The 12931-nt window shown below is 38.8% G+C and overlaps 1 protein-coding gene across 1 annotated transcript in view; it reads left to right on the plus strand.

Moving 5' to 3' along the window:
* The first annotated feature begins 8141 nt into the window (after positions 1 to 8141).
* The window catches only part of COL1A2 (collagen type I alpha 2 chain), a 37762-nt gene continuing 32972 nt past the window's right edge, over positions 8142 to 12931 (plus strand). The window contains exons 1-4 of the mRNA XM_056118397.1: positions 8142 to 8327; positions 10824 to 10834; positions 11419 to 11433; positions 12047 to 12082. Coding sequence (XP_055974372.1) covers positions 8258 to 8327; positions 10824 to 10834; positions 11419 to 11433; positions 12047 to 12082 — 132 coding nt within the window. The 5' untranslated portion in view covers positions 8142 to 8257. The remainder of the gene's footprint in view (positions 8328 to 10823; positions 10835 to 11418; positions 11434 to 12046; positions 12083 to 12931) is intronic.

The raw sequence follows: 12931 nt of genomic DNA on the forward strand, positions 1-12931 counted from the left end.
TCCTAAAGTGATGATAATAATAACAATTGGTCTAGGGAAACCTTTTATCTTTGTTCAACTTTAACTTTATCCTCTGTAATATAATAATCAATCTTCAAAATTTATTAAGGGTTAAAAAGTTCCAAAACAGGAAAGCCTCTAAGTCTTATTTTAATTCAAGGAAAAGAGGAAGATATTAGGATCAAGAGACCCCATTGTTGTCTTACTTTAGCGCTATCATGTTTTCTCGCTTACAAAATATATTAACTCATGCACTAAAACTTTTTGAATACTTGTCACATAACAGATGCTTGTGAGATATTAGAAATATAGTAGAATAAATCTTGATTTCACACTTTAAAATCAGGATTATTTTAATGATATATAAATTAATCTTGATTTCACACTTTAAAATCAGGATTATTTTAATGATATATAAATTAATTTCCATAAGATCAGGTAAGGTATCTTAACCTTGATCACTTGATCACTTGACATCCCGTTATTCATCGATTTGCTCTAGCGGGTGCCAGCAAGGTCTCCATTCGTTCCTATCGCATGCTAGTGTAACCCAATGGCGTCTGCTCATTCTAGGAATACAAACAGCCTCAAACCGATCATTCAGGGTCTTGATGAAGAAGTCTGACCATCTTGCAGGTGGGTGGCCACGCGATCTTTTGATGTCCCATGGAATCCAGTCAGTAATGGTTCTAGTTCAGTGGTCATCTCCAAATCTCATTACTTGTCCACCCCATCTGATTTTTGACATCTTGGTAAATGAGACAGCATCCCTGATTCTTGATTGTCGACGGAGATCGGAACTCCGGCTTCTTTCTCTCATTTGAGTGAAGCGTGATACTCTGAGCATAGCTCTTTCGATTCCTCTTTGGGAGACCCGAATAGCATTCTCATCCTGTTTTCGTAGGGCCCAGGTCTCTGAGGAGTATGTTAATGCAGGAAGAACAGTGGAATCAAAGAGATCTGACTGGAGCTAGAGTTTCTTCATCCTCTCAGATATTTCTTCGATGCTCTTGAAGATATTCCGCAACTCAGGTGCCAGGTTTTTCGTCATGTTGACTTCTCGACCTAGGTACACATAACTGTTGCATTCGGAGGTGTTCATCCCGTTGAGAGCGAATGGAACGTCAGGAACAAGACTGTTTCTCATAAACATTGTCTTCGTTAGATTCAGCAGCTGTACTCCGACCTTTCCACACTCACAGTCTAAGTCAGTTAGCATTTGTGCCGCTTGATTGATGTTTGGTGTTATTAGAACGATGTCATCAGCAAAACAGAGATGGTATAGTTGCCGACCATTTATCTTCACTCCCATTCCTTCCCATTCCTGACGTTCTCGAGTGTGGCACTGAAGAGTTTCGGTGAAATGGTATTTCACCCTTGATGCCAATGAACACCTCCCTATAGAATGGTGAGATCCTGGTAGTGAATCCACAATACAACTCACAGAGGATCCTGATGTATTGAGTTTGAACACCCAGTTTGGCTAGGGCTTTGATGACTGCTTCAGTCTCAACAGAATCAAAGGCCTTCTTTAAGTCAATGGACGTTAGACAGAGCGGCATCTTGAACTCCCTAGAAACCTCATTGAGCTTGGTTATCATGTGGATATGGTCGATTGTGCTGAATCCTTTTCGGAAACCGGCTTGCTCGCATGGTTGTCCTTCATCTAGTGTTCTGCCAATCCTATTCAGGATGACTCGAGTGAACAGCTTGTAGATGACAGACAACAGGCATATTGGGTGATAGTTGCCAATGTCGTGGATGTCTCCCTTCTTGTACAGTAGTACAGTCCTGTTGGTTTTCCATTGGGACGGAACCTTGCATTCAGACAGGTAGTGTGTGAAGAGCCTAGCCAATGTATTGATGAATACTGATGGCAGGTTCTTCAGGTGTTCGGGTCTGACCTTGTCTGAGCCAGTATCCATCCAACGGAATTTGGTATGTGGGCAAGTGGACATGGCTATCGAAAAGATCCGAGTAGAAGTCATGGATAATCTTCTCCATTGCCCTTCTGGAAGATATCAGGATATCGGAAGGCAGTCATCTTGGTCTTGTAGTTGGCAAAGGACAGGCGGGCGTTGCTAATGCTTTTCCCAGCTTCTGCCTCGTCTTCCAGCACTTCTGCTCTTCTCTCTTGGTGGTCTTCCTTCTTAAACTTACCTAGGATAACTAAGAAGACTTTGACAGTTCCTCTTGTCTCTGTAAGCTTCAGGGGTTTTCTTGGGTTTTGTTGTTGTTGTTGTTGTTGTTGTTGTTTTGTAGCACACACAGCAGTGCTCAAGGTTTACCACTGGCTCTGCCCTAGGGAATAAGTCCTGGTGGGGTTTTGGGTGACCATATGGAATGCCAAGGATTAAATCCTGGTCAGCTGCTCATAAGCAAGCTTCCTACCCACTGTACTATTGCTCCTGCCCCTCTAAGCTTTAGTTTTATTTAACTTTTAATATAAAATAATAAGACATATCTCACGGAAATTTAGGTAATAATTTTTAGAGATTTGAGATCACTTATGTAAAATGTCTAGTACTTAGTTTTTGTAGTTATCACACATATAATGGGTAGTTATGACATCATAATAATTAACTGGAACAGGGCTGGAGCAATAGCTCAGCGGGTAGGGCATTTGCCTTGCACACGGCCGACCCAGGTTCGATTCCCAGCATCCCATATGGTCCCCTGAGCCCTGCCAGGAGTGATTCCTGAGTGCATGAACCAGGAGTAATCCCTGTGCATCGCTGGGTGTGACCCAAAAAGCAAAAAAAAAAAAAAACTGGAAGATTATCCATACAAAATGATAATTTCAAAGGTCAAAATCAAATTTAAAACATTAAAGCATTTATCAAGAATACCATTAACTAAATCTTTTGTTATTTTTAAATGATGAAATATAAATCACATATATTCTCAATATGCTGTCATATATAACTGTCTTTTGTAATCTCTTCCATTTGTAACGTATGAACCAAAGAGGACACATTTGATTTAATTTAATGGGTAAATCAATCAATTGCCAATACCCAGAATCATCCTTATAACTGAAGTAAAATTCTTTTAATTTATTCTACTTGAAAATAACTGAAAAAATATGAGTCTGGAAAACAAGCCAACCAAAGTTCTAATAAGACAGAATGACCTTTTGGAATGAATCAGCATTCTGGTGTTCTTCAATTTAAGGATGGATTTGGAACTAACTAAAGAAATGTAATCAGCATCTTCTCAAAGAAAAAAGGTGAACTTAATTGAAAGAAGAAATTTATGTGCCCTAATATATCCCTCTAAATTATGGGGCCTAGAATAATCAATAACAAGTGCCACAAAACTCCTCTATGCATACAACCTGTACCCAGGAATATTCAAAGTCAGGATTAAGTAAAGAAGTGGTTACCTATTTCATATTCTAAACTTGAGAAATGGGGCACTGAATCCTAGATTTATCCCCCAGATTAAACTGCGATTCATGAACTATGAGATAAATTTACTGTCTACACATATTAAAGTAAACTCCAGGAAAATATTGATCATTCTATATCAAGTTAAAAAAAACTGCAAATATTTAAGAGCTCCTTACTGCAATACTAAAAAGCAAATGGGAAGGACATAATGTAGGAAATGAAACCTAAAGAAAAACTTTTCAATGAAAAGCTTTAAAGTGGGATCAAATATTCAGAATATCTGCTTCAGATAATATCATTCCATATTTATCCTAAGACAATCTTTAAACTATACCTCAGCTGTCTCTTGTTATGCTCTTATTTTAACTAAAATTCTACTCTACATATCTTTACTATCTGTCTTCCCACCCTTTAAGTGACATGGATTCTATACCACTAAAACCTCCTTCACCAAAGTCTATCAGTGATCTACAAGTTGCTAATTTATTTAATTTTTTAGTCATTCCTTACTTAGAAAAACATGAAGTTGTTTATTATTAAAAATAATGTTGTCTTCCAACCCCCACCCCCACTCCTCTTATAATCATCTATGTTGTAAAACCTTACCTTCTATGATGAAGATACTATAATTTCTCTCAATCCCATTTAACTTCTCTTGCACCTTAATGGCTTTTTTTCTTTTTCTTCTTCTATCCATTTCTTATGTGCTAAAGCTCTTCAGAGTTTTGCCTTAGGCATTATTATAGTCTATTTCCACAAATGTATACAAGAGTGAAGAAATATATCCACTTCCATAAAAATTTCTCTAACAACAAATCTAGGCTGGGTATAAGTTTTGGACTTCGGGCGAAATATAGTTATTTTGGAGACTTAGACATGCAGATGGTTCACAATCACCTATACTGCACATATATAAATTTGATCTCTTTATTCTCATTCCTCCATAAGTCTTCCCCACGTCAAATGTTCAAATTCAATGGATGATTATCTAGGCAGCCAGTTACTAAGAGTGAAAACCTGGTAATATTCCTCAGACTCTCTCTCGTTTTTTCACTCTCACAAGCAAATATGAGTTGTGGGAAGTGAGAAAGATACTTCAAAATAAGTCTCATTTCCACGAACCTTTCTTCAGTGTGGCCTGACTGCCCCCACCCAAACCATCAGTTCCCCTTCAGAATTTCTATTGTAGCCTTAACTGCTTTCCCAGTCTCCACTACACTCCCTTTCTAATCATTTCTCTGCACTGAAGTCAGTCTTTTTAGAAGCTCTCACTCATTGTATACTTCCCTACTTAAAGTCATCCAAACACTTCCCATAATACAGTAAAGAAAACACAGAAAGCAGAGTATAGTTTAACTGGTCTTTGTCAGTTTTGTTCCTTTAAATCCCCCATCATTTCTCAAAATCCTGTCATTCTTTTCTGAAGTTATACTAACTAAAGCAGTGCTTGGGACAACACTAATTACTACTTTGTGTGATTATGTAACTGTTCTCCTTTTAATAGTCAATGGGAACTGAATGATACAAATAAGAGGATGTAGGTAGAAATCTCCATTTTCTTTCCAAGCAAAATTAGATAGAAGTTAGCCCTAAAACATTTTCAACAACCCCTTAACCATCAGTTAATACCTTGTTAGCAACTGTTTGACAATCAATTCAGTTAGAATGGGAACGAGAATGAGATAGTGTAGTATTGGTGCTTTCCGTAACATGGATCCTCAATAAATATTTGAAAGGAAATCTTGGTCAGGTGCTTATTTTAATAGAGAGAGAGAAATAAAAGTATAAGGTAAACTGTCCTCAAGTTGTTCTGTATTCCTTTATCAGTCAAACCCTCAGCCATTCTAGTTCTGCACTTTAATTTGTGGCTTGTAGGGAATGAAAGAGATGGCTTTTTTCTCCCACAAATAATGATTTGGAATGGGAAGTCAAGTGTTAACCCCTCTAGAAGCAAAATGATGATGTTTTGCCATCTCTCCTCCCACCAGTCCTTGAGTCTAAACCTTTGTGCCACTCATACTCCTTTCTCCTATTAGCCAGACTGAGATCTCCACCCTCCCACCTTTTCCTCACATGCCCTATTTTCATACCCATCAATACCCACACACACAGACACATACACAAAAAGAGATACAACCACTACCAGGACACTTACACTAGAAATTTGAAACAGACTTCTCAGCTCCCAATCCCACACCTACCCACCAAAAGCTGATAGACTGAAAAACAAAATATTGAACAGATCTAAGTTAAACATTAAAGAATTCTTCGTAGAATACATCTAATTTTCTCTCCTCAATGAGTTAAGAATCAGAGAAAGAGTTGGTCAAAATAATAGATAAAAGTAGATAAAAGTGCTAAAACAGAAATATGCCCTCATTTTAAAAGGAGGGGAAATCTCCTTCAGTTTTCTCCCTTTTCTTTGTTTCCACTAGCTTCAGGCCTCCCACACGCTGATGACTGTCTGCCTCAAAGCCTGCCACATCAGCAGTGAGAGCATCCAGGCTACATTTGGTATTTGCATCATTCTAGAAACGGTTTTCAAGTTGTCGGTTCACTTTGCAGAGATGTTTTTCTTTTTAGTTTATAAGTGTAAGCTTTGAGTTATATTTATCTAATTCCTAAAAACTAAGGTTCGTTTTTAAATTTAAAAAAAGGAAAAATTAAAAATCCGACTTTAAAAGAAAAAGTTGTACAGTATAAGCCAACAAATTTGTGGAATTCCTTCTTGGGAGTACCAGACACCCTTCAAATTCTTTCAACTTCAGATTTCTTTGGGAAAAAATAAAAAAAAAAAACAACACTCCAAATTTACCTCCCAAGTAAGTGTCCTTGTTGTTTAGAATACTTTTTGTTCTCTTTTATTTCTATTAAATCTTTTTTTTTTGCTTATTTTTAACCTTAAAGATAGCAACCAGATGAGGAATATTTAATTCCTTTGGTTTACTGAAATTGCAAGTGGAGTTTGGCAGAAATTTCTCTTTAAAGTACAGAAGTTTGGGCAGCTGGGATGAAAAAATGCTTAACAAGGAACTGCAACCCACTCATCTCTTTCATAGAGAGGACGGTATGGACCTACATCCTAGCCATAAACTTCTGGGAGGAGTTGGCACTCTGGTTAGTCCTGACTGGGAGCATTGACCAGAGAGCTGCCTCAAGCAGAAGCCCAGTCGAGCCCGATGGTTTTTGCCTCTGAACCTAAAAATGACATTTTACGAGGCTTTTGCAATGAGTCAGCCATCGCAGGTAACTGTTTCTAGGCTTTCCCAAATCTCAGGGACTTCTCATCTCCAATGCATGGGACGGGGCATGGGGCGGGGGGGGGGGGGTGGGTTGGGAGGGGTGTCCCAGCCCTCCTCTCCCTACTGGGAAGCAGGGACTGGGATGGGACGACAATGGATGGAGTGGTACCAGAGAAAAGGGTTCTCTTAGCCCGAATAGAAAGCCTTCTAGATGAACTGAATGTTTCCCCACGACTTGGAAAGAGGAGCTCTGCTGGGATTCCCATGAGCACTGGCTAAGAGAGAAGTAGGGTCAAAATTGAGGGGTGAGATAAAGAGGGAGTGTAGGGAAATTACCAGAGCCCCCCGGTCTGGTAATTTCCTGAGTCCAGGCTGGTGCATACAAACAAGTGGCCAGTGGAAATGAATACGTGGGAGGGGGCGGGGGAGGGTCCCGAAGTCACAAGAGAAGGGAGGACAGTGTCCAGTGCGACCTCAGCATGGAGAGACTGCCTAGGAGAGAGGTCCAGGGGGGGCATCGTGGTCTTTTCACAGGCCCACTGAATCGCTAGAGCCTTGCTTTTAAAAATGAGCCTCCGCAGAGGGAAGCGACACCTGAAGGGCTTCCTCAGGTCTAGACTGGTGTTCACAAAACCAAGCCAATTCTCCCTGCAAGGAGGTGTCATTTAACGTCCCCATTTAGCGCCCCACCCGGCCCCTTCCCCAACAGTAGCCGTCTGGGGAAGCCAACTGAACCCACCCTGCGCCGGCGGAAACCTCTCCTCCACTCCCGGAGCCCAGAAAGAGAGCGCGCCCTGCAGCAGAAAAAGTGGGCTCACCCCGCCCCCTTTGTCCCCAGATGCTGGAGAAAAAGCTGGGCGGGGGCGGGAGGCGTGTTGGAAGGGGCGGGATGGGCGGCCTCCGGCTGCGCCACGCTGTCATATCCTCGACCCCCACAGTTCCCTTCCCCCATCGCCCCCCCACCCCACCCCCGGGTCCCCTGCTTCAGGCCGGGGCCCGGGAGGCACAAGGTGAGGCCGGGCTGGACAGCTCCTGCTTTGATCTCCGGGTTCCAGTCCCCTCTCCAGCTGACCGACTGCCCCGGGAGTTGCAAACTCTGCCCTCGCGTCGTGGCCGCAGAGCATTCCCTCCGACGTGTCCAAGACTGTTTCCAAACTTGGAAAGGGCTGGGGAGAGGAGGGGAGGGGGAACGGGGAGGGCGGAGGTATGCAGACAGCGAGTCAGAGTTTCCCCCTTTGAACGCCTCAAAAGTGTCCACGTCCTCAAAAAGAATGGAACCAATTTAAGGAGCCAGCTTCGTGGCCACGTCCCTCCTTCCCAACCCCCTCTTTGCTCCCTCCTCTGTGCCCCCGCAGTCTCCTCCCAGCTGTGGCTGCCGGGGGCCCCCAGGCCCAGCCCTCCCATTGGTGGAGGCGCTTTTGGAAGCACCCTCAGAACAGGGAAACTTTGGCCGTATAAATAGGGCAGATCCGGGCTTTATTATTTTAGCACCAAGACGGCAGGAGGTTTCGGCTAAGTTGGAGGTGCTGGCCACGACTGCATGCCTGCGCCCTCCAGGTGATAGCTCTGCCGGTTACCCAGGGCCTCTGCGACACAAGGAGTCTGCATGTCTAAGTGGTAGACATGCTCAGCTTTGTGGATACGCGGACTTTGTTGCTGCTTGCAGTAACTTCGTGCCTAGCAACATGCCAATGTAAGTTTCTTCAGTTTATTTGGGGCAGGCGGGGAGAGAGATTAGCTGGGTGCCTAACCCTGGTCTGAAAACAAAAAGGAAAACCTAAAGTCTTAGCTTCAACTTGAGGGAAGGCTCCTTGGGCATGTCAAGGAAAGCTGGTGTTGATAAGACACCTAGGAATTGGTTTAGAAAGGGAAATATTAAGTTTCGACTCTCACCAAAACTTTTCTCCTAACTCAAAAGTGACACTGATTGCTTCCTCTAGATGCTGGGATTAGTGAAGCTCCTAGGAACCTGTCAGAGATGTTAGGAACTGTTGTGATGAAGTAAGGCAAGGTCTCCAAGTAAGAGGCCCCCAAACTGCTCTGCCCGCGCGTAGTTTGTAAAACGTGAGGGTTGCTTTAGAAAACCCTTAAAGTTAGCAATGCAAAACACCCCCAAGGACTTTGCTCTTCTGGGCGTTGTTAGACTTGTCTGGATGAAGGTGACTCTGACGCGCCCTCTAGAGGGATGACGGTGGAAGCACAGAGGGCCAGACAAGGGCTAATGGAAGCCCATTGAAGATTCTACAGGTTTATACAAAGACATGGTCAGCTTTCTGACTAAAACCATTCCCAAAGGCTCATTCTGGGAAGGAAACTGGATTCTCTGTTGAATAAAATCATCCTGGAAAGAGAAATTAACTTCTAAGTCCATTACCTATTCACGAAAATGGTAACATTATTTATACTAAACTTTGATCTCCTTTATTTTAAGCCTTAGAGTTTCCTCTTCAACATATTCCCAGTGACAATCAGACATTCTGAACAAGGAAAATTGGGATACGGCAACAGTGATGTAAGACTCAAGAGAGTTTCCCTTAATTTTTTTTGGCCAAGTCAAACTGCCTTTTCTAAAATGTGAGAGGCAGATTTGATAGACTAGCCTACCTTCAGTTGTAGATTTTTTTTATACCAGACTTTTCCTTCAAGATAGAATGAAAAATAATGTCATTTTTACTTTTGTCTTTAAAATTGCTACTTGATTACCAGACAAAGATACAGAGTTGATGATACACGGGACATTTGGCCACGCCCGACAGTCCAGAATATTTGCTCCACCCATGTACCACGTGTCTACCATTACATCACTACCAATGCATTTTGTGTGTTTCCTTCCCTTTCTTCTCTTACAGTGTAGCACTGTGCATACTAAGGAATGATTGATAAACTCACATGACAACGTTTGTTTCTTATGAAATCTGAGGGTGGGGGTAAGAAGTTGGCTCTTAGAGAAAAACATGAAAACAGACTCAGGAAGTTTGCTGATACAAAAGGAAAACTAGCTCTTAATCAACAGCGAACTACAGTTGGAATAAAAGTTACCAAGTACACATTCTTCAAAATGGACCAAATCTGTGTAATTAAAAGGAAAATGTCCCAAATCAAAAGGACTTCTGTTAATCAAATTCAGGCATAATTATTCTTCCTAGCGATAGGCACAATGGAGTAAACATATCATTTTCCTAATTTAAATGTAGTTCTTATAAATTACCTTTAAATGTCAGTGCTAGATGTGGTCCACTCTCCTGAATTGTGACTGTGGGAACAGATGTTCTCACTCCAAAGGGCACCCTTCTTGACCACCTAATTAAAGCAATTTTGGAGGATGATTCATCTCGTTGCCTGCTTGGCCACACTTAAATCTTGTGTTAACCTATAATTTTTATACCTTAGGAGAGGAATTCAGTCTTTAAGGACTTGCAGCAATTATGGCAAAGTGAGGGATATTACTTTACTGTATTTTTCCTATTATTTTTCAAGATCTATGATTCACAGTTTTTCTAGTTACAAAGAGTAATTCCTTCTTAGGGACAAAAGTGATATGTATCGGTAAAATGACCTTACCGAATTTAAGTGAACCAATTTAAAGCAAAATTTCAAATGTCCAAATGAAACCATTTCATGGTGACTAATTTGCAAATTATGTCCTTTTGAAATTACATTCTTTTGAAAAAGAGGACATTAAGAATGATAAAAGCTCAGTGAAATGCTAAGTTATTTTAATGCTTTATGAAAAACAAAGTCGATTTTAGGTCATGTAATTTTCTAAATTTTACCCTTTCAGACTTCTAAGTATCAGAAATTATCTAAATTATAAATTATTTCCTCATCAGTCTGCTGGTCTTGATCACATTCAGTGATCTACCTGTGTAATTAACCAGCTAAATTACTAAGCGTTAGCTTTATCCTTCAGACATATTAATATTTCACAGAATTTATAAAATAGTAAATAATTAACAATTTAATTTGAAACATATTTACATATTAATATTGCAAACCAGTCATCCTTCTGATCCCTGCCATATTTTAACATGCATAATTTCCAAGTCATTATAATATTCTTAATAAAAATATCATAGATTCTTTAATTACGTAAGCCAACATTTTAAAGAAATGTTTATATTTGTTAATCACTGCTATTGATTGATGAAATTATACTAAAAATTATTTCCTACTTTTTTTTCCACTACAGCATTACAAGAGGTGAGTAAAATTAATCTTAGAATTTTTATTTGTTGCTACTGATTTCCTTGATCACACTAAAACTTTCTTTGGGAAAGAAGGAGATATTATATTTGTACTGACCAATCTGAATTGTCAAGAAAATTAAGAGTTATGGACTTTCTGGCTGCCAAAGAAAGTACCCACTTCAGTCCAAAAGGGGAGGGCTTACTTAATAAAGACCACCATGGTAAAATCACCCAGAAGAAATAGAGTAAATAATCCAGTGGAAGCGTGGTTTTAGTATTAGCTGTTATACTTCTATAAATCCACCTTCACAGAGCTAAAGTACCTGCTCTCTCCCTTAGAACAATTTGCAGGAATATTGTGAACAAATTCTTAGTATGTGTATTGAATTTGAGACACAATTGTAGTTAAGTACATGCTTTGATTTTGTAAATATTTTATTCACTGAAAATTTTTATTGTATTTTAAATATTAAATAATTATTCACAATAGAATGTACTCTAAAGGCACTATATAGAATAGGAGGCATTTAAATACAAATATACTATATTATAGATACACAATTTTTCTTATAATAATCTTTTCTTTCTTTTTTCTAGGCAACTGCAAGAAAGGTAAGAGTCTTCTTATAAATAGCAAATGGTCAAAGATTATTTATAATTTAACCCTATGTATAGTTGACTTATAAGGAAATACTTTGTCAAGATTTTGTTCATATGAATATGCATTAACTAAACCATAAAGCAAAATTATAAATGATTAAGATTACAAAGCTTTAATATCTTTAGAATCATCTCCAATTACAATTATATTACAACAAAGTAGTGATTTGCATACTTGAAGTTGGAATGAATGTTACATTAATTAGTAAATGAAATGCAGTAAATGAAAGTTATTTTTTTAAAAATTGCTAATATAAATATGCTATTAGCTATGTAAAAATTGTTATTTTTCTCTACAGAATATTAGTAATAATAATTACTAAAAACAGTACTTACAATATTGTCCTAATGTTTGGAAATAGTATCCTCCAATCTCCCAACTTTAAAAAATTACATGTAATTAAAATATGCTTTGATCTATTGTATTATGCCATTTTTAGAACTGCTATCTAATAATAGTGTGGCTAGATCAGTCTTCCGAACTAATTATTATCAAGAATGCTTTGCTCATTCACAGAAAATTAGCTAGACATTTATAAAGGTGTTATTTGTATCTTTCTTGTAGGGCCCAACCGGAGATAGAGGACCTCGTGGAGAAAAGGTGTGTAATTTTTGAACTATTAAATAGCTTTAGCCCATATTTGAATAACCACATATTAGAAGCTACAGAACACTTACAATTCATAAGCATATTATGTAACCAGATAATTGTACCCTCTTTTAAGTAGATAATGCCCTACTGAAGAGGTAGATGAGTATTATTATATATAATCAATATTCTTTTTTAGGTCAAGATTACCCTTTTAAAAAAGCAAAACTATTATAAGCAGACATAGTCTTTGCATGGCCTATCTTCCTTTGTTTTTAGTTGACCTGCCCAAAACATACATAATGGAAATGCACTAACTCAGAGTATAGTTTCTTTTTTTTTCTTTTCAACACATTTGTTTGCTTTTCAGGTAAGATTTCTGATGCAGCCTGGGGATAATGGTGAAGTAGCAGTCAACAACACATTTCTGTCTAAATACATAGATGTGCAAATTAGGCTTTTATTTCATTTATATATCCCTAGAGCTTCAGCTCTTATTTGGCATTTGCAAATATCTGGTTATGTCTTAAAAGACATTTTGCTAATATATAAGTAACTGTAGCTTATGAAATCTATCTATAATCAGAAAATGTAAAATTAAAATATATTTCACTCAATCAGTTAGAGCTAATAATATGTTATAGTAATCCATAAATTACCTTGACAGTATAAATAGAGATAGAAAACACTAACATAAGTTAATCAATGCATTATCAATTAATCATCATATCACCTACTATTCATACATAGCATAATAAAATAATTAAAATTGTCAATTATTGTTTATTCTCCTAACTCTGAAAGAGCCTTGAATATGGAACTTTTTTTAAAAAAAATCTCAGGGCTAGGACGAAGGAGACG

This window comes from Sorex fumeus, unplaced genomic scaffold (genome assembly GCF_029834395.1).
Source record: "Sorex fumeus unplaced genomic scaffold, SorFum_2.1 ptg000037l, whole genome shotgun sequence".
Classification (NCBI taxonomy): domain Eukaryota; kingdom Metazoa; phylum Chordata; class Mammalia; order Eulipotyphla; family Soricidae; genus Sorex; species Sorex fumeus.